Genomic DNA, 25321 nt, shown 5'->3' on the forward strand with positions numbered 1-25321 from the left:
CGCAATCCAAGCTCTGGACGGCAGGACTCTAGAGGGTAACTGCAATCACAAAGGTCTCAAAATCATACTAGCTGCCAACGTGTTCGGTGTTTTTGTTTTATTTATTTAACTTTGGCGTAGTCATGTTGGCACGCCGATGTTCCCAAGGCTACTTTCTGCTTTATGCATTTTAATGTTTCCGAATACAGACAAAGGATTTCACGGTCACCGTGCTTTTGGTAAGTCTGTATGCGCAGCTATAAAGTGCCTAATCAAATGGTCGCATTGTCTCTGCTCTTAAAGCAGCCTTTCTGATCTAGTGGTAACGATGCATTGTTTGCTATTCCACATGAGCGAGCATTTAGTTGTATTGAATGTTACCGCACGAGTCTTGCTTGCGAGGGATGTCGGGCAGGAGGGCGGCTGTACTGTCACTGCACGAGACACTGGGAGCTAGCAATATCCCAATTTAGTCATATTTAACCGATTTTAACTACATGTCTGTATTGGATTATTCATGCATTTATTGTAAAATAAGGTCATTATAAATGGGTGCAGTGATGCTTCAACCCAAAGTCAAACTGTGTCCATAGAAATTATGGAAGACCATTATTGGCACGTGCTGTGTATAGTTTAGTACAGATTAGTTTAACCACAAGAGGTTGTATGATATGTGGTATTCGCGTGCCGTTTATGTCCACATTTGGGCACGATGGCAAATACTGTTGATCGAATGAAGTCGCGACGAAACCTCTATGATCTGTCAGCTGTGGCCATTGTTATGAACTTCAAATATGTAGACAGTGGTCAAACAGGAGTTAATCTTTCAATTTTCACATTTTCGTTTCTTTCACACCCAGCAAGATGAGCACATGTGCTGGCAGAGGAAGACTGCAACCTAAAGCCCCACAAGGCCTGGCCTGTCTCTTGGATGAATCTTCTCTTTATAACCGTCTGAAATGCCTTGACCTAACCGCCACCATAAAATGGCAGGATTAGTCTCCTTTGTGGGTTTGCTGACAATGGTCAAGACCTACATGGATGCCCGTGGCCCTGGCGCAGTGGTTCTGGGGATGATACTGTTGATAAACATGATAGTAGCGGACTCACCTGTTGCAGGTAAGGGAACACCTGTCTCTGAGGTGCATCAAATATTTCTATCGAGGTGCTCTTGAGCAAGGCAGTTGATCCCCCACCAGCTCAAGCCGTGCACCACTTTCACTCTGACATCTGTCCTTGCATGCCTGCATTTGTGTGATCTGATTCTGTGTACTGTGTGATTGATTGAATATGAGTATTTACAGCAGGGGTGCCCATTAGGTAGATCCTGATCTACCGGTAGATCTAAGACAGGTCCCAAGTAGATCCGAGGAGTGTCGAGAAGAAAAAAAACAAACAACAATTTGTGTGTCTTTGTATATGTTAGTAATATATTTTTTGTGTTAATATACACTGCACACTAATCAGTCTCATTTTCACAAAAAAAATATTTAAAAAATAAAATAAAGCAGGTAAATCTTAAATTTGTGTGTGTGTGTGCGTGCGCGCGCCGGTAAGGGTAGATCCCGTGAGGTTAGTTGATCAAAAAGTAGATCTTCGATCCAAAAAGTTTGGGCACCCCTGATTTACAGTATATAAAAAAACAAGTTTAAAATTTGTGGCAGAGATCATGACCGTGTAACAGCATTATTAGATCCAGCATCATCAGCTTCTTCCCTCATACAATACGAATAATCAACAGCACAAAACCCCACAAGTGAAATATCTGTGACCATGATGTATGCTTAAATTAGCAACATTTAATATTTTCCGCATTGGATTTTTCATTGGATTTTACGCTCAACATTATGAATTCCTCTGTTTCAATGCCAGTGTTAGAGCATTAGTTGCAACGTGAATGTTTTTGTAGTGTTTATAATGACAAAATATGTACATCAACAAAAAAATCTAAATTTTAAGTGACTATAAAGACTGATGAAAATGTCATGTTTTAAAAAATATACTGTATATATTTTGGAAATTTTTCCCACCAGTTGTAGTCTTCTTCAACAACCCCCATAATTCCTCAGTCCTAGCTGCTTCATGACCTTCATAAGGATGATTACTCACAAGTGGCGCAATCACTAAACTGGGTGAAAAGTAATCTACTTTCCAGAATATAGTGAAAGGGTTTTAAATCGATGCAGTAGGTGGGAGTTTTTCCCAGACTTAATTCATAGATGTTGACAGTGTTCCACTAACACCCATCCCCCATCATATTGCCTAGTTAAAAGAACCAGCTAAAGGGAGTCATAAACCCATGATATTATGTGGTAATAGGATTATTGTGACTGGCTGGCTGTCCGGAAGTGGAGAATTAGTTAATCCAAAACATGTTGATGTAATAGCACCTTTGTTTGCAGCTATATTTGTTATGAGAACGCTCAGCATTCTTCCCTTGACACGTTAAGTGTAGGACTTCTCAAATTGACCACGGTCTTTACTGTGATGCTAGTTGACCTTCAATTTGGTACACGTTCAGAATAAAATTTAGCGGTGAGAAAAACTCGCTTTGGCGTATTTGTTACAGCGTCCATTTAACCTTTATTTGTCCCACACTGGGGAAATATACATGATGTTGCCATGATAAACCCTTTATCAACTATAAAATCAAAGTTGGGCAGCCCGTTGGTCGAGTGGTTAGCGCGTCGACCTCACAGTGCAGTTACCTGGTTCGATTCCAGCTCCGGCCTTCCTATGTGGAGTTTGCAAGCTCTCATATAATTCAGAGTTTTATGGTGTATATACTATATGTGTACAGTATTTCATAAACAGAAACCCTGCCATTGCCGTCCATGTATGTCCGGCCAAATTGTTGTGTATAATTTTCCATGTACTTGGCCTGAAACCCCAGTTGTTCTGTTTTTATTTATTTATTTATTTATTTTTTTGGCTTCGTGTGGTCACGTACTCCATAATTCGATCATTACCCTTGAAGTCTGTGTTTTGGCAGTGGACATATTTTATAATGACCTTCATTTTCTCTGATTACTGACTTGCAATCAATCTGTCTTCCCACGATAAAGCACTTGATACAGATCCATGCGCACCAAATCCAGTAGACACTTAAACAGCTTCTTCCCTCTAGCCATTAACTCCTTAAACAGTCACTGACATAGTCACTCTTCTTGCACCACAAAATGGTACTACAAAACTACTGGTTACTCTAAAATGGTTCATTTAAGGTTCAATGATTTTGTTGTTTACGATGATACTAGTGCAGCATGTTATACCGGAGACAAATTCCTTGTGTGTTTTACATACTTGGCCAATAAAGATGATTCTGATTCTGATTCATTGACTGTTCTCTCATAGAGCGCAAAATAACTGCATTGCTATGGTTTGGAAAGGCATCAAACAATTTAGAAATCGGCCAGTGTCATTTTAAGAACTCTTTGTCTTTGTATGAGCAGCACACGGATGACTCATGACAACAGGCTGAACATTATAATCAGAATCAGAATCATCTTTATTGGCCAAGTATGTAGAACACACAAGGAATTTGTCTCCGGTATAACACGCTGCACTAGTATCATCGTAAACAACAAAATCATTGAACCATTTTAGAGTAACCAGTAGTTTTGTAGTACCATTTTGTGGTGCAAGAAGAGTGACTATGTCAGTGACTGTTTAAGGAGTTAATGGCTAGAGGGAAGAAGCTGTTTAAGTGTCTGCTGGATTTGGTGCGCATGGATCTGTAGCGTCTGCCTGAGGGGAGTGGCTGAAAAAGGTGGTGGGCAGGGTGCGGGGGATCCAGGAGGATTTTCCGTGCCCTTGTCTTGATTCTTGCAGTGTGCAAGTCCTCAAGAGTGGGTAGGGCAGTGCCAACGATTTTTTCTGCCGTCCTAACTGTCCGTTGAAGTCGGATTTTGTCCTTTTTTGTGGCGGCCCCAAACCAAACCGTGATGGAAGAACACAGGATTGATTCGATGACTGCCGTGTAGAACTGTCGTAGCACCTCCTGTGGCAGGCCATGCTTCCTCAGCAGCCTCAGGAAGTACATCCGCTGCCGGGCCCTTTTCAGGATGGAGATGGTGTTGGCTTCCCACTTCATGTCCTGGGAGACTGTGATTCCCAGGAACTTGAAGGTCTCGACGGTTGACACAGGGCAGTTGGATAGTGTGAGGGGCAACTGAGGAGAAGAATGTTTCCTGAAGTCCACGATCATCTCTACAGTCTTGAGCGTGTTCAGCCCGAGGTTGTGTCGGCCGCACCAGAGCTCCAGCTGCTCCACTTGTTGGCGGTACGCAGACTCGTCGCCGTCTTTGATGAGACCGATGACCGTGGTGTCGTCTGCGAACTTTATGAGTTTGACAGCTGGATCTGTTGAGGTGCAATCGTTTGTGTAGAGAGAGAAGAGCAGTGGCGAGAGGACACATCCCTGTGGGGCTCCAGTGCTGGTGGTGCGTATTGATGATGTTGTTGCTCCCAGTCTCACCTGTTGTGTCCGTCCCGTCAGGAAGCTGAGGATCCACTGGCAGATCGTAGGGGACACACCGAGTTGGAGTAGTTTGGGGGTGAGGAGTTCCGGGATGATGGTGTTGAACGCAGAGCTGAAATCCACAAACAGAATCCTTGCGTAGGTCCCTGTGCTTTCGAGGTGCTTGAGGATGTAGTGCAGACCTATGTTGACTGCGTCTTCCACAGACCTGTTTGCCCGGTAGGCAAACTGGAGAGGGTCCAGCAGGGGTCCAGTGACGTTCTTTAGGTGATTCAGCACAAGGCGTTCAAAGGACTTCATGACCACAGACGTCAGGGCGACAGGCCTATAGTCGTTCAGTTCCGATGTTGCCGATTTCTTGGGAACTGGGATGATGGTAGACTGTTTGAAGCAGGATGGGACCTCACACAGCTCCAGGGATCTGTTGAAGATTTGTGTGAAGACCGGAGCCAGTTGGTCAGCACAGACTTTCAGGCAGGAGGGGGACACTTTGTCGGGCCCCGGAGCTTTTTTGATCTTTTGCTGCTTGAAGAGCCGTCTCACGTCCTGTTCGTGGATCTGTAGTGGAGAAAAAGAGGGTAAGCTAGTAATGTATACTCATATCACAACCTAAATGTATCCGACCAAACATCATCCAGTTGTTTAATGTCGTAGAAATGTGTATAACGAAACAATGAGTTTTGTATCATTGTTTGACAAAAGGATCGAAGGTTTGAATGTCCCAGGGCAAGACACTGAACACTAAGACATAAAGAGGTTTCTTCCCCATTTCCAGACAAGTTTATTTCTAGTTTCTAGGTCAAGCAGGGTATGGCGACTTGCATTTAATTGCTCTTCCAGATTGACATGATGCGGCACTTTCCTTTGTCGTGTCACTTCTGTCTGTATTACTGGGCTTTTGCTTTGACAACATAGCACTCCTTTACTTAACAATGCAACTAAAAAATATTTTGAAACAAGATCACTAGTTGATTTTATCACGGTGACTGGCAAGTTCAGAACACGGAGCAATAGTTGAGGGAAGACGGGGGTAATCACCAGTGCAGTGAAATTGGATCCGTGCGCGGTGACAACATGGCCATTCATTTTTCATCATAGCAGGGGGACAGTCTCAGATCAATGGTGGCTAGATCCCATCCAAAGCTAAACTCTTGAGTGCTCCAGCAAGCAGTGACCTAAAACATATTTTTCTTAGTCATATGTTTATCAAAGACGAAGCTTTCACCTTTGTTTATTTGAGCAATTCTTGACAGCAGCTTTTGTGGAACTGGCAAGGTGATTCATATTGACAGTTTTGTTTAAAGGGAGTCAATGATCTTAGCCAGTGAACAGGCCCAGCCAGAGAGTTACTGACAATTAAAGCGGTGTAGGAGGATTCAGACTGGTTGAAGTTTTCTGGGCTTCTCATGTTACATGTCTGCATTTGGGAGAGACTCGTGAATCACCAACTAAGTCGATAGTGGAAACCACCCATTTTGCGTGTGGGGGCTTAGCACAAAGCAGAAATCGCAGGAGCTCCCCATTCCACTCTACACTGCTTGTTACTCAGAGGTCTTTAAAATGCACTCGTCAAGCGAGTACACTACAATAAATGATATACATTTTGTCGTGTGCGGCCCGGTAACAGGGAGAGTGCCTCTGGATTGGCAGACCGGGGTGGTAGTCCCTCTTTTTAAAAAGGGGGACCGGAGGGTGTGTTCCAACTACAGAGGGATCACACTCCTCAGCCTCCCTGGTAAGGTCTATTCAGGGGTGCTGGAGAGGAGGGTCCGTCAGGAAGTCGAGCCTCAGATTGAGGAGGAGCAGTGTGGTTTTCGTCCCGGCCGTGGAACAGTGGACCAGCTCTACACCCTTAGCAGGGTCCTTGAGGGTATGTGGGAATTCGCCCAACCAGTCTACATGTGTTTTGTGGACTTGGAGAAGGCGTTTGACCGTGTCCCTCGGGGAGTTCTGTTGGGTGTGCTTCGTGGGTATGGCGTACCGAACCCCCTGATACGGGCTGTTCGGTCACTATACCACAGATGTCAGAGTTTGGTTCGCATTGCCGGCAGTAAGTCGGAACCGTTTCCAGTGGGGGTAGGACTCCGCCAAGGCTGCCCTTTGTCGCCGATTCTGTTCATAACCTTTATGGACAGAATTTCTAGGCGCAGCCGAAGCGTTGAGGGAGTCTGTTTTGGGGGCCTCAGTATTACATCCCTGCTTTTTGCAGATGATGTGGTGCTGTTGGCTCCTTCAAACGGGGCTCTACAACTCTCACTGGAGCGTTTCGCAGCCGAGTGTGAAGCGGTTGGGATGAAAATCAGCACCTCCAAATCTGAAACCATGGTCCTCAGTCGGAAAAGGGTTGATTGCCCCCTCCGGGTCGGGGAGGAGATATTACCCCAAGTGGAGGAGTTTAAGTATCTTGGGGTCTTGTTCACGAGTGAGGGCAGGAGGGAGCGAGAGCTCGACAGGCGGATCGGTGCAGCGTCTGCTGTGATGCGGACGTTGTATCGGTCTGTCGTGGTGAAGAAGGAGCTGAGCCAAAGGGCGAAGCTCTCAATTTACCGGTCGATCTACGTCCCAACCCTCATCTATGGCCACGAGCTATGGGTCGTGACCGAAAGAACGAGATCCCGGATACAAGCGGCCGAAATGAGTTTTCTCCGGAGGGTGTCCGGGCTCTCTCTTAGAGATAAGGTGAGAAGCTCGGTCATCCGGGAGGGGCTCAGAGTCGAGCCGCTTCTCCTCCACATCGAGAGGAGCCAGATGAGGTGGCTTGGGCATCTGATTCGGATGCCTCCTGAGCGCCTCCCTGGTGAGGTGTTCCGGGCATGTCCCACCGGGAGGAGACCCCGAGGAAGACCCAGGACACGCTGGAGAGACTACGTCACCCAGCTGGCTTGGGAACGCCTCGGAATCCCCCGGGGAGAGCTGGAAGAAGTAGCTAGGGAGAGGGAAGTCTGGGCTTCCCTGCTAAAGCTGTTGCCCCCGCGACCGGGCCCCGGATAAGCGGTAGATGATGGATGGATGGATGGATGGACGGCCCGGTAGTCCAGTGGTTAGCACGTCGGCTTCACAGTGCAGAGGTACCGGGTTCGATTCCAGCTCCGGCCTCCCTGTGTGGAGTTTGCATGTTCTCCCCGGGCCTGCATGGGTTTTCTCCGGGTGCTCCGGTTTCCTCCCACATTCCAAAAACATGCATGCATGGTAGGCTGATTGGAAGGCAGAAAATGGATGGATGGATGGATTTTGTAGTGTGTATATATATATATATATATATATATATATATATATATATATATATATATATATATATATATATATACTAGCTGGTTCGCCGCCCTCCGGGCGGCTCATCAGCTAGTTCCTGCGGAAGGCTGGTAAGGTGGGCCTTCGGCCCACAAAAGTGTTGTTGCTTGGTTCAACATTTTGTTCATCTTCATTGCTTATCGCGAAAATAAAGAGATGTTTAGCTCTACTAAATAACTAACAATTTCATTGCAATGCTTGTGGGTAGACAACATTTTTTCGCTAAGATGCCCGCGCGATCGTAGTGAGCCACTGCCTGAGCGGCGCAGTGGCGGCGCGCAGCGGCGCGATGAAGTAGGTACGCTTTGAAAAGGGACAGACAAAAGGACAGACCACGTGCGGGACGACGCGCAGTATATATATACATATATATATATATGTATATATATATCCATTTTCTGATCCGCTTAATCCTCACAAGGGTCGCGGGGGTGCTGGAGCCTTCTCTCTCTCTCTCTCTCTCTCTCTCTCTCTCTCTCTCTCTCTGTATACACACACATGTACTGTATATGTGTGTGTAGACGTATATACATATATGTGTGTGTATACAGTATGTATGTATGTACAGTATGTATGTGGCAGAAATTACCCCAAGAGTACTCAAGGAAGGAAGGCAAGGGCAGGGTATTTTCTTTGATTCAATTCTCGACGTCACCAGCACTGTCTACAGGGAAGTGTTATCAGGTTAGCTTTTAGGGTTGGGCTTCCATGAGAGGCAAGCGGACCTTTTGTAATATTGATTCCCAGAAATCATGGCTACATCTCAAATCCATTTTAACAAGAACACTCAGAGTACTGCAGAGGTGGAGCATGGGCCAAGAAACTCAGTCATACATTTTAGTCCTCAAAAATGTCACCTTCCACCAAGTATTAGTGTACCTTAGTATTAGTGTAAAATAAGTACCTTTCCCCGATCTACAACTAAATAGGATTCGTTTTGTATGTAGCGCATGTCACTTCTTTTTTTTATTTTTATTTAATGCATTGGACGACTTACTGCAACAATTTCATCATCCGTCCTATCATTGTTTCTTATGCACACATGAAAAATCAGGCTGGGCAGTGGCAAATTGCATACTCATCTTTTGAGCAGTCAAAATCCGATCATTTTCTGTGACTCATCAATTGCTTGTTTGCACACTAGAATCAATGTGTACAGTTCATCATATCTTTCTACGGCACCACAACCTCACTCATGTCAGAGGCATCTCCCACTTTGCACCTGTTAAATATTCAGTTTTGCCTACCCATCCTCAATACACTGCCATATGTTTCAAATATCCATGAAGTTATACAATAAAACAGCTTTATGATGCAACATTTGATGGTATTAAAGACTGGACCAAGTTGTATTAATTTTTTTTCATAGACATTTTAGACAACTTGTGTTTCTATGTTTGTAGTAAGAGTTTGCAGGTTCAAAAATATTAGACTCATTTGTTGAGTTATGTGATGAAGCAATCTAGCTACGAGTCCAAAGCGGTGGTTGTTGCTATGATGTTCAGGTTTTTGAACGCAATATATGCAAAATGAAATCCTGGTTGAGGGATGTCTCCCTTAGTATGTAAATCCATTTGCATGTTAACTAAAGACAAATGGCTGCTGCATTTTGACAGACAAGTGACATCTAGCAGATGCTGTTGTTACTGGTGACGATCATTTATTGCAGTGTTTACACACTTCCTACTGTGATGGAGGTTATACTTATAGGTTGGCTTATTTCTACAATCCAGTAATCAATTTTCTTTTAGATACATTTGGTGGATTTAGAGACGATCAACAAATTAATCAACATGAGCTCTCAAGACCACTTGGAACCCCGCGCTTCTAGCAGCTGGTATTCATATACATTTGCGAGTTTCATGTTACCGAGAAGCATTTAAATATTTTAAATGATAACACTATTGTGGAAAATTGTTGACTGTCAAACTTGGGAATTTCACCAAATGGAACCGTTGCGCACTCAGTGCATAAACAAAGTAGTTCTTCATCAGGATAGGTCTACAAGGCACATGAAGACACATGGCCAGATGAATGGAAATGGAATCTCATTAGCCCGTGACTTGTCAAACCATGCATAAATTAGATTTCTTCGCATTAATTCTTTAGTGTTGTCAAACTAATGAGATGGTTCCACATTTCTAGACATATGCTTCATTATGGAATCAATGGGAATATGTGCTGAACAGCCGGTCACAGTATCAGGCTTCTGCGAGCTGCTTTTTTCTGTTTGGTGCAGCTAAAGTCTAAAGGCAAAACGTGAACATTTAAAATCATGATTATCGGAAGCAAAATTGTCATCATTATAAATCACAGTGGGGTTGAGATAAATATAAACAGGAGCAAATGACAACAGTTTACACTCGAGAGATATAAAAGGCAATACTGAGCGATTTAAATTTTACTGCCGTTTGCCAGTTGGCAGATCTAGCCTTCAAGACCTACATCATATTTGTCTCTGTGGCCCAATGAATAACTTCTGTCTGTCACATAGAGCGAGGCCAAGCATCATTTCTGATTCACTGTCAGTTGTTACATTTCTGCTGATTACTGTAATTATATATAATTACCTGCCAGGTCATGCACTCATTTTAAAGGTAAAGCAAAACGTTCAATGTGTTTTTTTTCCTTTAGATCAGGAAAAAAAAACAATTACTACCGTCTTCATGTGTATCATGATTATTCAAATACTGATATTTTATAATGTTGCTATTTGAACTGTCACAAACATTGCAAGTGTGTTACTGTGCCACTACAGGGGAGAAGTGACATGACATGACATTTTCAGGTCATGCACCATGGTATGACCTATTTCTCAGGCATACATACAAGCTGTATATTTTATCCATGGAGTGCCTCCATTCATGGATCCATAATATTGTCACTGGAGCAAACTGACTATTAGATAGAAGAGCAGTCACGCCACAAGCTTGTTATTTATTCGTGACCAAGTACACTTATGTAGTGCGCAAAACATAGTGGCAGAACAGTACATTTTATTGTTCATTAAACTGTTCATAAAATGCATCACACAGTGCATTTTAGGAATAATCATTAACCTAATGGAATGGCGACTTTAATAGCATCATATCACATGATCATTATATCACAGTTTTTTACTATGGATTTTAAAGATTGGTATTTGAACATAACAGCAAATTCATCCATCACCATTGGTTGATCTGGAATATAGAATTCCATTTACCATAGTCGTCAGTGACAGAGGTCAAGTTTTGTTCGAAAACGGCAGTTGTTTGTTTACATTCAAGCATTAGCTGATGTTCACACAAGTGATGTCATGTCCATTATGATTGTGTACCGCAATCCAGTCAGGACCAAATATCAAAATACCGTTTGTTTTGAAAGGTAAGCATGACGTGTTTGTTACTGTTTCATGGATATTTATGTTCTTGATGTTCTTGGTATTGAAATGTTTTTTGTTTTAGGGTTGTGATGCATTTAAAAATCACTTTGTGTCGTAATATTCTGTTTTGGGGAATGATTTATTCATTTTCATGCATAGTTGTCCTTGAATAGGATCAAAATTGTTACATTTATGGTGCAGACAAATATTAGCGTCTTGATTTTAATAGAAGGTGCCTGATATAGAATGTTGACCTCCTATATACGGTATGCCAACGTGGTATACTCCCCTGAGCAGTGTCACCACAACTTAGACCGTGAGACCACCAACACGCTTTTGGTCGAAGCAGGCGGCCAACAGTAGGACTGTGACAGTTTGGTGAAAGACACAGAGTTGACATTGCAGGATTGTCGCAATGTCACTGATTGGTTTTATGTTTGTATAGGTTATTGTTTTCCTAATGAAGAATATTAATGTATTTGTTTATCATTATGTTCCATGTTAAATTTCATTTATGTATCGAACTTCGTTTCAGCTGCAGTTTTTTTTTTTAAGTACTCTCACTAAAGTTGAGTTTTATTTGTTAACCTCATTATTGTTCCTATTTCTCGCCCTTGATCTAGCCTTACTCGGTGTTAAGCGTAACTTTCTCCTTGCTTTTCCGTAGATGAGTCTCTGTCAGCCTCTGCACACCATACTAATGGATTTCTTGAAGATTTAAGTCGAACAAGGCCATCGTTATCACCCTCGCCACCCTTTTTCACTACTGTCTTGGAGGAGGAAAAAAACATGCCTGGCACTCAACAACTCATTCCTCAACCCCGCCATGAATCCTTCGCTCTAGGTGACTTTGGTGCAAGAGACTCACAGCCTCTTTCTACTCATCCATCTCAACATGTTCTGGGATTCTTTCCGCGATTAGAAGAATCCAAACTTTCAATAGCCTGGAAAGTGGCTCAGATTAATTCTGCCAAACAAACAGTTCTCTTGAAAACACCTTCAATATCTCAAATGCAATTGCAGTTAAATTTGTCAAGGCCTCCTGCTTTTGAAAGGTCTACAGTGCCACCACTTAGTTTTACAAAAGAAGAAGCTCAAGTTGTTCGAGGCAGTGAGTCAGAAAAAACACTTACAACAGTGACCTTACTAGCCGGTGATCCACTGGATTTCAGTGATCTTCCATCAGACAAAGCTGACATTTTAGGTCATGTCCCTACAAAGGCTCCAAGTACAATAAAGCATGGGAACGCTCTTCACACAAGCGGTTCCTCAATGCCAGAGAATAAACAAGTGAACATTCGCGCCAATCGACATGAGATTTTATCGCCAAGCTACCATGTGCCTTTCATCAGCCCTTATCTCATTTCCTCATCATCTGAACCGACTGATGCGCCACCAGAGGACCTCTACCCCACAAAAAGCATGGACTTCGACTGGGGAAGTGGAGATTATTTGGAGACGATAGCATTCAGTCCAGAGGAAGAGGACTATTCTCTGGCCACCAAGGTTCCCGACACTTACGATCAAGAGGAGAATAGAGAACATTACGATACAGCCTTTCCCTCCAGGGTGGGAACGTCCCTTTCGTCCTTGCGTCATCTTCATACCGTGCCGTCTTCAAGCCCGATGAACATCTACTCAACACATTTACTTTTAACATCAATTGAACCCTCATATACTTCCCCAGTTCACTCCACAAGATATTACATGCAAGAGCTTACTCCCACAATTAACAGTGAGACATTAGAAGCATCGGACAACATAGACTGGTTGGATACTTACAGTATTCAACCAACCGATGCCTTATTACCTGACATGAACAGTTTGGAGTATTACACCACACAGCTGACTAAAGAGAAATCTGGTTCAGGGAGTGAAGCTGAACAAAGAGGGTATGTCACTGTGCTCCCGATCAGTTCTTCAGACAACCCCATCACCAGCATCCCCCGAGATGTAAAACTGACTGAGGATGACTCCGAAAGGGATTTTTCAGGCTCTGAACCTCACGGTGAAACAACTATCATAAGAACAACAGAGATATTAAATAGTTCCAAGCCTTTTCTATACCATTCCATTGTCACAACACCCTTTCTTGATGCCCCGTCCTCCTTATGGGCCACTCACATGTCAACTGCAGATGGGTTTGCAGGTACTCATACTGTTGGCCTGCACAGCTCTGTAGTTACACTACCTAGTCCTACAGATTTTTTGCCAGATGCTGGAATGTCTTCCTTCACTCTGACTGATGTCCAGTGGTTTGTCACAGAGGTCTTCCAACAAAGTACTACACTGCACCCTACTTCACTTTTCACTGCAACGACGGCTTTCTCTGATGGTCCTACTGGAAATCCTTCATCTGAACAAATGTTCAATATCAGTTCAGTCTCATCCAATGGCTCTCTGACCTCCACTTTTATGTTGGGTGATCAAGGAGTGACAAAAGATGAATTTGACAACCCAGCCACAATGACTTTGCTTCCAACCAACAGTGAAGCTAATACCATCTCACCCATAGCCACATCTCCAAGTGCCAGCACAAGTTCTCATCAAACCGTCAACGTTATCCCTGTCACGGATGGTGAATGGCAGACTACAACTCTGACATCCAGACGGTACCTCTGCAACCTTGCGAAGCCTGAGTATTTAATTAAAATAGGTAAGTCATTGAATTCTCCTTTATTAGGTTTCACAAATCTAGACTGTATGTGTAAATTACATTTTGATGTCATTTCCAAATGAATGTTTGATGGCTATTCGGTCACCTGACTTAATACTTTACTGTCCAGGTTTCCCATCTGGGACCAAAGATGAAGATGCCAAATCTCGGATTGGACAGATCCTTAAGCAGGAATTCAACAAATCGTTTGAGTTACAGGTACATGCTTTTCTACAGTGGAGTGTGAAAGATGCTTTATAGATTTTGTACTATAAATACAGTGGTGTGTTGACTTATGAGTTTAATTTGTTTCATGACCTTGCCCCACTGTCACCCCCCCCACCTCCTATCTCAAATCATCTTTCTCTATTGAAATTAATGGAAACACCGTTGATCTGTTGCAGCCCCCCACCCCCAAATAAAAAGTATTGCACTTTACCACAAAGTAATAATATCATTAAATATGATATGAGGATTTCAACAGATTCTGCATCATGATTTTAGGTTTCACAGCCCGTTGACATAATGCTCCCTTTGGTGTGCACATCCTGGTCAAAGAGATAATAACAAACATTACAATGAAAGAATTGGTCATCATCTGCTGCATGTTCCGAAGTTAGCTTCGTCCATTTAGTGCTTGCAATTCAAATTTTTGTAACTCAAGGAAAAAAAACAAACAACATTGGCCGAGCAATGGCTCCTGTCTCCCAATAAATGATAAGTCGAGATACCACTGTACAGTTATGTATTTTTACTGCAGTGAATGCACCATGCAAATGTTTCAAAAGAGTAAACCTGATTGCTTTGTTTGTTAAGGTTATCGAGCCACCACCAAAGTTTGTATTTCGGGTCGTATCCGATCCAGTTGTGTACACAGCCATATCTGTCATCAACGCCTTGCGAAGTTCAGGACGCCACTTCCTATTTATGTTGCCCGACTGGATGACACAAGTTAATAAATATCAAGTACATACAGGTGAGTTAGCCTTCAAATGATTCAAATATTCAATATATTTTTCAGCATAATATTTGTATTCGTAGTCTTCTCACATTCCTTCATCCTGTCTATGTGCAGTGTTGCAGTTTGTTCCAGGTCACATTGATGTACGGTTTTGCAACTTCAGTGAGCGCATTGAGCAAGGTTTGACAAGGGCCTTTGCAGAAGTGCGCCAGCGCTCCAAGGCATCAACCAATTTCACAGTGCATGTGAGTGCAGCAAAATGGAGGGAAAATGTGAATTATCACCTTGCACTTTCAAAATGTATTTCATACCAGAAGTAAAAATTAAAGAAACAGCAGTTTGGTTTGGTGAGTTTTTCCTTTGCTTCTTGCAAGCAAAATCTGCGTTGTGTAATCTAGGGCTGGCAAATGTTATGGGTTGCCAGAACATAAGTGTTGTGGATACTAAAATATATATATGTATATGTGTGTGTATATATATATATATATATATATATATATATATATAATCAACGCTTTGTTGTACTCAAGCAACCCTAGTCAGAGGGGTTACATGCAGAGAATGTGGGCTAAATGGTTACTTCGAAACCCACAGTCACGGTTGACCACGAAACAACTAGGAGCTCAGTGATCCAACATCCACAAACGACAACTGCTGTCACAACTTTAGATTGATGAGGTACAACGCAGGTTCCATGGTGAAGGGCCTCAGGCTGCCAGATCAGAGGAGGAGGTCATACAAGAGATTGGGAGGCAAGCCCCAATGAATGCAGATGATGAGATTGGGTGGCCAGCCCCAATGAATGAAATGCTGAGCGAGGCAGCAACTGACCTGAAAGCTAAGATCATGGCGAGAATGAAAGCTGGGCAACCTAGAAACCGATTACAACGGCTATGTGAAGTACCATCTGAAAGTCTCATAGAAAGTGTGAATGCAGCACTGAGGGCGATCCCTACCGTAACGATCACAGAAACCAATGAGCTGATATACGCTTCAGCATCAGTGATTCTGGAGACTCTGGGCTATAAGAGCAACCATGGAAACCATGAGATACGTTACCCACCATGGAAAAGACGAGATTGGGTGGCCAGCCCCAATGAATGAAATGCTGAGCGAGGCAGCAACTGACCTGAAAGCTAAGATCATGGCGAGAATGAAAGCTGGGCAACCTAGAAACCGATTACAACGGCTATGTGAAGTACCATCTGAAAGTCTCATAGAAAGTGTGAATGCAGCACTGAGGGCGATCCCTACCCCAATGATCACAGAAACCAATGAGCTGATATACGCTTCAGCATCAGTGATCCTGGAGACTCTGGGCTATAAGAGCAACCATGGAAGCCATGAGATACGTTACCCACCATGGAAAAGACGGTTGGAGGCTAAGATCAAGGCGGCCCGGAAAGATGTGAGTCAATTGACGGAGGCCCAGAGAGGTGTGATGAAAAGGCCGATACCCGAGAGGTACATCCAGATGACCATACCTGAAGCACTCAAAACTGCCAAACAAAGGCTCCAAGCCTTGTCCAGTCGCCTAAAGCGGTACACGAAAGAGATTGAGGCCAGACGAATAAACAGGCTATTCGCAACACAACCTGCGAAAGTGTACGCTCAGTGGCAGGGTCCTAACAACAGAGCTGACCCACCAAGACTGGAAACTGAAAGGTACTGGAAAGGCATATGGGAGAAGGAGGTTGCACATAACAGCAGTGCACAATGGCTGGTGACCCTGAGAGAGGAGCACAGCAACCTCCCTGAACAGAACCCAGTTACCATAACAGTGGCAGACATACAGGAAAGAGTCTCAGATATGAAGAACTGGACAGCACCAGGCCTGGACATGGTCCACACCTACTGGCTAAAGAAACTCACAGCACTCCATGAGCGCCGAGCAGTACAAATGAACCAGCTGCTGAGGGATGGAACTCACAGAGAATGGCTAACCAAAGGGCGAACGATCCTGATCATGAAGGATCCCTCGAAGGGTGCAGTCCCATCCAACTATCGGCCAATAACCTGTCTCTCCACAACATGGAAGCTCATGTCAGGCATCATTGCGGCTAAGATAAATGGACACATGGATCAATACATGAACGAAGCACAGAAGGGCATTGGTAGAGATACCAGAGGAGCCAAACATCAGCTCCTGGTTGACAGAACAGTCGCACAAGACTGCAGGTCCCGACGTACCAACCTGTGCACAGCTTGGATTGATTACAAGAAAGCCTATGACTCGATGCCACATACATTGATCACTGAATGCTTGGAGTTGTATAAGGTGAACAGGACCCTAAGAGCCTTCGTTGCGAACTCGATGAGGATGTGGAAAACCACACTTGAAGCCAATGGCAAGCCACTTTCCCAAGTGTCCATCAAATGTGGCATATACCAAGGTGATGCACTCTCCCCACTGCTGTTCTGCATAGGACTGAACCCCCTAAGCCGGGAACAGGACCCTAAGAGCCTTCGTTGCGAACTCGATGAGGATGTGGAAAACCACACTTGAAGCCAATGGCAAGCCACTTTCCCAAGTGTCCATCAAATGTGGCATATACCAAGGTGATGCACTCTCCCCACTGCTGTTCTGCATAGGACTGAACCCCCTAAGCCAAGTAATCACCAAGACAGGCTATGGATACTGCCTCAGAAATGGAGCTACAATCAGTCACCTCCTCTACATGCATGACATAAAGCTGTATGCTAAGAGCGAAAGGGACATAGATTCCCTGATCCACACAACCAGGATCTACAGCAGTGACATTGGGATGTCATTCGGGCTTGAGAAATGTAGTCGGATGGTGACTAAGAGAAGAAAGGTAGTCCGCACTGAAGGGGTCTCACTCCCAGAAGGAACAATAGCAGACATTGAGGACAGCTACAAGTACCTTGGTATACCACAAGCCAATGGCAACCTCGAACTGGCAACAAGGAAAGCGGCTACGGCCAAATACCTCCAGCGAGTGAGGCAAGTCCTAAGAAGCCAGCTCAATGGCAAGAATAAGACCCGGGCAATAAACAGTTATGCCCTGCCAGTGATCAGATACCCTGCAGGAATAATAAGGTGGCCAAAGGAAGAGATTCAGACCACGGATGTTAAGACCCGAAAGCTCCTTACCATGCATGGAGGGTTCCATCCCAAATCCAGCACCCTGAGACTGTACGCAAGCCGAAAGGAAGGAGGCCGGGGACTAGTGAGTGTGAGAGCCACTGTCCAGGATGAAACATCCAAGCTCCATGAATACATCAAGGAGAAGGCTCCAACGGATGACGTACTCCGAGAATGTCTCAGACAATGGGGAACAGAAGATGAGGCGCTGGAAGAGGGACCATCATGGGAGGACAAGCCCCTACACGGGATGTACCACCGGACCATAACTGAAGTGGCTGATCTCAAGAAGTCCTATCAGTGGCTAGAGAGGGCTGGCCTGAAGGACAGCACAGAGGCACTCATCCTGGCCTCTCAGGAGCAGGCCTTGAGCACCAGAGCCATCGAGGCCCAGATATACCACACCAGACAAGACCCAAGGTGTAGGTTGTGCAAAGAGGCACCTGAGACGATCCAACACATAACTGCAGGGTGTAAGATGCTGGCAGGGAAAGCCTACATGGAACGCCATAACCAGGTGGCTGGCATAGTCTACTGAAACATCTGTGCGGAGTATGGACTGGAAACCCCAAGGTCAAAATGGGAAACACCTCCGAAGGTGGTGGAGAATGACAGAGCGAAGATCCTGTGGGACTTCCAGATCCAGACTGACAAGATGGTAATGGTGAACCAACCAGATATCGTGATTATAGATAAAGGGCAGAGGAAAGCCGTTGTAGTGGATGTAGCGGTCCCAAGTGATGGAAACATCAGGAAGAAGGAACATGAGAAACTCGAGAAATACCAAGGGCTCAGAGAGGAGCTGGAGAGAGCCTGGAAGGTAAAGGTGACAGTCGTGCCTGTGGTGGTCGGAGCACTCGGGGCAGTGACCCCCAAACTAGATGAGTGTTTGCAACAGATCCCTGGAACAACATCGGACATCTCAGTCCAGAAATGTGCAGTGCTGGGAACAGCAAGGATACTGCGCAGAACCCTCAAGCTTCCTGGCCTCTGGTTGAGGACCCGAGCTGAATGAGGGACGGACACCACCCGAGGGGTGAGATGAGGATTATTTTTTTTTAATATACCGTATTTTCATGACTATGAGGCGCCATTAAAAGTCTTAAATTTTCTCCAAAATGGACATCGCCTTATGGTGCGGAGCGTCCTTTATATGCGCCGAGTTCCAAAATCTGACTGACAGCCGACACGCTGTTTATATAGAGAAAAGGCGGAAGTGACTGTGGCCAGGCATGCGGGAAAGAAGTCGGCCAATCAGGGAAGGGTGGGCGTGTATATATACATATATGGAGAGGGAGAGAGAGAGAGAGAGAGGGAGAGAGAGGACAGGCAAGCTAGTCCGCCAATGGTGAAGGGTGGGCGTGTAAGTGGACGCCTCAAGCCAGTACCAACACTTGTATAGAGTGTGGCAATATGCATTGTTGCAAAACAACTCCGGTTTTGGTTTCTAAGAACCCCTGAAAATAAATTCGACAAAAAGACACGCCTACGAAGCTCAGTTCAAACTTAAAGCCACCGGTTATGCTTTTGGCATGCGTGCCCGTCTCACAGCAGCGGTGAAAAAACAAGTCAAGCAAATGAACTCTGAGCTTGCCGTTATTCCCGGAGGCTTGACTAAAGAACTCCAACCGCTGGACATCGGCATCAACCGGGCGTTCAAAGTAAAGTTGCAAACGGCATGGGAACAATGGATGATCGGTGGCAAACACAACTTTACAAAGAGTGAGAGGCAGCGCTTGGCGAGTTACGCACACAATACGCAACAACAAGAGGGAACGCGGCGTTTTTGATTGATTACGGTACTTGCACAATTGTTCAATTCTTTCTACACACACGCGCGCTGCCACCATGTTTCGCTCTGTTCTTTACTTTCAAATGTGGGAAAGCTTCACACGAGAGAAATTTTGACTTTGCTGTTGCTACTCCTTCTTTCCGCTCGGCAATGCGTAGCAACTCACACTAGCATGTGATGCATTCAATGACAACTGAGATGTGCAGTCCTCTGCTTCTGATACAGAGGATGAGGACTTTGATGGATTTCTGGGTGATGATTGATCGAAAAACGTGAGAACATTGTACGATGGCTAAATAAAATACACCCCAACTCAGTTCTGCTTTCGTTGCCTTTTTAAAAACGTGTTTTTAGCTTATCTGTATGTCTTGGCATGCTACCGTATGCCTTGGCATGCTACCGTATGCTTCAAGCTAACGTGTTAGAGTGCGCGCATGCATGCCGTATGTTTAAGCTGGCGTATGTTTTACCACTGTAAAACTGCGGCCATTAGTACGGTGCGTCCTGTGTATGTGTAAAATACAGAAATGTCACCCATTAATGAGACTGCGGCCATTAGTACGATGCGTCGAATAGTCGTGAAAATATGGTATACATATATGTGTATATATGTGTATATGTGTATATATATATGTGTGTATATATATGTGTATATATATGTAGACCAACCAGCAGGAAAAGCCTCCCTGTTACTGGTAGGCTGCGATGCAAGCAGCTCCAACTTTGGGCAGGCTTGCACTAGGGTGCTGTTGCACTTGCGCAATGCTCCACACAAACACCAAGAAAACCAAGTGCGGTGTAAAAAGGGCTTTGGGCATAAGAAAGATATGCGGTATTTAATTGACGGTTAAACATTGTGTGGTTTCATCACATTCAGTGAACATGCCTGGGGTGTCTCGGAGAGGAAAGAACGTACCATATTTGGGGCAAGTTTTTTTTTTTTTAAATCTCTCAAATTTGGCACAGTTATTAAAAATCTTCTCTCCTCTCTCTTGAGTGTCAGATTTACAGATATTTTTCTTGGCATTTTATAGAGATGTTTTGGGGGGGAATTTGTATCCGTTATGAAACATATTTTGATAAACTCTGACAAGAAAGCAACACCTACTCATTAAAAGAAAGTAGTCATGTTTTCAGACTTGTCTTGGATTTATTTTTCTTTTTTGTAATGCTCTTGACAGCTATTGTCTGATTAACTCATTCAGTACCAGCCAATTCTAGTCCAAGTCTGAAAAGACGTTTAAAAACGTCTTTGTGAATGAATGAGTTAAAATCAAAACAAACACACATTTCGGATAAAGGGTCCTCTAGATGTCTGAGAATCTTCACCTCAACATTCTGATTCTGAAAATCCTTCAGCTTTCTCTTCCTGTTTAGTAAATAGCAAATATCTGTGAATTACCTATCGTCAGCCAAACACACTCTTTTTATTCATGCTCCAATATTTGAGGATTATAGGATCTTGGTTTTTTTGTTAATAAAGTACTTACTTTGATAGGTACAGAATTGGCCTGTGTTGAATTTTGTGTAACCTAATCTTGTGGCTGCTCTATATTTCACTATTGTTTCGGAATTTGTTGCAGTGTGGAATCATTTCATAAATAAAGAAATCAAAATGCCCCGGCCCAATTGTTTGCCCTACTTTTCATTAACTAAAGATTTTCTACAAAAGTAAAGCTGATAATGACCTTGGCCTGTAGATTTTATAAATTGAACAGGATTGTCACATTGTGCTGCAGATGATCAACATTACCATGGCAGTTCCAAAAAAAAGGCAACAACTGGGGAGGTATCCAGTGGATATCACCTTCATTGTGCACAGCCCCCAGGGTTATCTCATGGGATCAGAGGTTAGCATTGCTCTCATGAAGCTCACTAAGGTGGAATTCAGCTATTACATGGGCTTCCCTGCCCTGCAGATTGCCGAGCGTAAGTCTTAAAGATTTTTTTAAACATTATTGCTATAGTATTTTTCATTTAAATGTACAGCAGTGATCTCTCTTATTTGTCATTTGTTCCGATGGTGGCTGGAACAAATGGACATTATGATTATTTTTTCTCCCTCTTCATCAAAAGCATTTCATTATCCAAAGTTAAACACAAGCCAGTCCCTTCGCTCCTCCTGGGTGAGAACAGGTAAGATGGTTTATGTTAATTGTGATGATCTGCCATCATGTTAATCAACTTGTGCAATTTTTGAGTAAAATGTTTATTCTGCATATCTTACTTCTGCTTTTCAAAAATATAGTTCTCTTGGGAGTGCTGGACAGTGAAGTGGGCCAGAGGACCTTTCAAGCGAACATTGAGCGGAGGGTGGCCATGCTACTTGGGGAAGCCATGGGATTAGTCAGACGTGTCAAGAGAGCCACTAATGTTGGCAACAGTAGCGTTCAGGTACCATGTGGATATAGTGTATTTTTAAAGTGACAGTGACCCATCTGTGTCAGAGTGAATATCTCACGATTAGTTTCTTGATTTGGCAAACAATTACCGGTATGTTTCAGTGACTATCTTTAGAACATTGTGATGCTTACGGAGTTGTTGATATTTGCACATTTCTCTGTTTGTAAATAGATGACTGATCATTAAGAAAGATTTCTTCCTTTTGCCTTTTGCTGATTGCCATCGCCTGATTCAAGTCCTAACTACCTTGCTCTCAAGTGACTACCGAGGGCTCCTCATTTGAGGCGAAGTGTTCGTGTAACCACTGAAAGCCTTCCAGCTTTACTAATCAGGCTCCAGCTTTTGTGTGGTTGCCCTGCACCTGCTCATCAGCCTCACGTGGCGCTGGATGGGAATATGTTGCCATGGCAACAGCATCCCATACAAGATCACAACTGCACCAAGTGTTGTTCCTCTTCTTCTCTGTAGCCCCACTTGATGCTTCCTGTGAGCTGCAAAGCTGCACAAATCACATAAATTATTCATTGTTACACTTGCCATTTTGCATGATGAAGACATTGTCTGTTTTTTAGCAGGTAGACATCCACAGAGCCATGGAATGGTGCTTGGTTAAAGATTTAGCCATCAGAAGAAAGGGAAATGCAACACAGAAAGTGATGAAACTTGAAGGCTGCCAGAGTGATACCTATCTTTCTGACTGTATAGCAACCTAACTGCGCCAGACCTTTCTGTCTTGTGTCATAAAAACAGAAAGCATTTCAGGAGCAGTGCTAAGCATTATGTGCTGTGTCCTTCTGCCTCTGAGCATTCAGAGGGACTTTGTGCATACACAAACACATAATTGCAATAAAATAAGCAATTTGAGTTGGCTTGAAGTATATAAAAACATATCTATATTTTATATCATACACAAAACTCGTTTTATCTCACACACTGCATTAATTGACTTAGCCGTGAGGTAGAACCATGTTATCATGAAAATACGATTATTACTGAATTTGAGTTTATTATGTCAGGTTTTATTCAAACATGACACCATTCGGCTAACCTTTTTTGGTAATATTAATCCCATTTATACTATTGACTGTTTTTGTCTTGGATTCAATCCGTGTGTTGGAGCCTTTTGGGTGGCGTTTGTATGTTCTTGCTCTTGTATGTAGACTCATGCAGGTTAATCGACAACTTGGAATTGTTCTTAAATGTGAATGTGAGTGTGGATAGTTGTCTGTTGAGAGTATATGGGCTCTCTTCTAGTATATGGCACACATAGAAATGTTGAGATATCCTAATTTGCGCCAGGGTGTGCATACCGCTGTGGCGAAGGTGTGTCCTTGAAGATAACCCAGACGGAGTGACAGAAAGTTGGTCTAACGTGCCTGTTCAAACCACCTCTAGATAGATCGTGGCACATGTGATCAAACTTGATTGTGGCGAATTGAATGGATCCATCCATCCATTTTCTAATCTTCTGATCCTCACGAGGGTCGCGGGCGTGCTTGCGCCTATCCCAGCTGTCTTTGAGCAGTAAGCGGGATCCACCCTGAATTGGTTGCCAGCCAATCGCAGGGCTCATGTAGACGAACAACCATCCGCGCTCACAATCACACCTGCCATGTTTTTGGAATGTGGGAGGAAAGCAGAGTACCCAGAGAAAACCCACATAGGCACAGGGCGAACATGCAAACTCCACACAGGAAAGCCGAAGCCGGAATCAAACGCTGCACCTCTGCATTGTGGTGGACGTGCTAACCAGTGCCTCACCATGCCGCCTATGTTTATTGTTATTAATATTGTTATTATAGTTGTGAAATGTTCCCACGAGTCAGCATGCAGCTGTGTGTGGGTGCGGTGCACACAAACAATCAAGGGTGGTGATACCTCAGGCCATGGATTACATTATTTAAGTTGCCAGTGGTTAACATTTGCTCACTTGACGAGTGTTATTCGCTTGCATTGTCTGTTGCCACACCGGCCAAGCCCAGTGACAATGTTCTGGTTGCACACAAATTGCTTTGTCGCTATGAGACGTATCCATGTGAGATGTAAAAGATGCTTTGAATGTCAATGCATGGAAGAGGCTGTGTTCATTTCCACGGTACAAAATGCCCTTTTTTAATGCGTCGGCTTGCATGTGGTTGCAAAATTACCAACACCGGGTCTAATATGCTTCCTGCAGATTTACACAAAGTGCTTCACAGGCCACAATAACAGAGCCCTATTTTCAGTATTTTGATTGACCGGTAATGCACCCATGATGTACCTCGCATTATCGCACAATTAGCTGATTTTCAAGTGAACTCTGCTTTATGTCAATTCATAGGTTGTGAGCATGAACCGACCTGTAGGTGTGGACCATCCCTTGGAAGTTGTGTATTTTGTGGAGCGTCCTGATGGCCAGAGGGTCCCTGCTGTTGAAACGTCCAACATTCTCAACAGCCTTGATGTCCAAAAGGCCGCCATCATCTTGGGCTATCGTGTTGAGGGCGTTTTAGCACAACGTGAGTATCTTCATCATGACAGTTTGCTGATATTGTGGTGCCTACCAGTAAGCTAACTTCAAGCTGTTTTTTTTTTTTAAAGCCAAATTGTTTGTTTCACTGTATATAATTATTAAATGTCTTATTTATGATCGTTTTGAAGCGACACACACAAATGAAATGAATTATTGTGACCTTTCCATTGAAGAAAGAAAATCTCTAGCCATGGTAATTTAAATAACTTAAAACTGACGATAGTAGTATTTGCCAAATGCATATTAAAAAGCCTCAAAGCTTCTGGGAGACTGAAAAAGAACATCGTACCTCCTGTGAAACATGGAGGAGGCTCTGTTAATGTTCTGGGTCTGCTTTCCTTCATATGACACAGGGTTTCTGAATCTGTGCATGTGCGATGAACACTCGATGCCGGAGTGGAAAAAAAATGGGCAGCGCGGTGGTCTTCCAACAAGATAAATACCCAAAGCTCACGGCTAAAAATATCCAAGAATGGCCCTGAACAAAACACAGGATTATTGTGAGGTGGCTTTCTGAGCCTTGACCTATATCCTATTGAACACAAATTTGGGTCAACAGGTGCATAAGTCTCAAGTCTACGAAAATGTTTGATTACAGTCATCAAAATGTTGTGCAACAAAGTTCTTTTGTCAAAGCCATTTCAATCAGTTTTTTTAATTATTGCGGACCACAAAAAGCAATGATTTTCAGTGATTTTTTTTAAAAAATTAAATTGATTACTTTTATCAGTGATATTAGCAACCATTGTGGGGTTGTCTTTTTTTTTTTTAACAAAA

General features: G+C 43.6%; 1 protein-coding gene and 1 long non-coding RNA gene across 6 annotated transcripts in view; one reads left to right on the forward strand and one right to left on the reverse strand.

The window, feature by feature from the left end:
* Window positions 1-25321, forward strand: part of si:ch211-1e14.1 (UPF0606 protein KIAA1549) — a 37660-nt gene continuing 12339 nt past the window's right edge. For all 5 annotated transcript variants that reach the window (XM_052061596.1, XM_052061597.1, XM_052061598.1 and 2 more), the window contains exons 1-10: window positions 1-218; window positions 840-1098; window positions 11782-13770; window positions 13901-13989; window positions 14587-14746; window positions 14846-14976; window positions 21369-21558; window positions 21706-21765; window positions 21878-22023; window positions 24353-24530. In XM_052061596.1, coding sequence (XP_051917556.1) covers window positions 966-1098; window positions 11782-13770; window positions 13901-13989; window positions 14587-14746; window positions 14846-14976; window positions 21369-21558; window positions 21706-21765; window positions 21878-22023; window positions 24353-24530 — 3076 coding nt within the window. In that variant the 5' untranslated portion in view covers window positions 1-218; window positions 840-965. The remainder of the gene's footprint in view (window positions 219-839; window positions 1099-11781; window positions 13771-13900; window positions 13990-14586; window positions 14747-14845; window positions 14977-21368; window positions 21559-21705; window positions 21766-21877; window positions 22024-24352; window positions 24531-25321) is intronic.
* Window positions 5217-12385, reverse strand: LOC127598204 (uncharacterized). Its single transcript, XR_007961871.1, has 2 exons — window positions 12248-12385; window positions 5217-5634 (listed from the first exon to the last, which is right to left on the reverse strand). It is a non-coding gene; the product is annotated as an uncharacterized LOC127598204 (long non-coding RNA).

Source organism: Hippocampus zosterae, chromosome 3 (assembly GCF_025434085.1).
Source record: "Hippocampus zosterae strain Florida chromosome 3, ASM2543408v3, whole genome shotgun sequence".
Taxonomy (NCBI): Eukaryota; Metazoa; Chordata; class Actinopteri; order Syngnathiformes; family Syngnathidae; genus Hippocampus; species Hippocampus zosterae.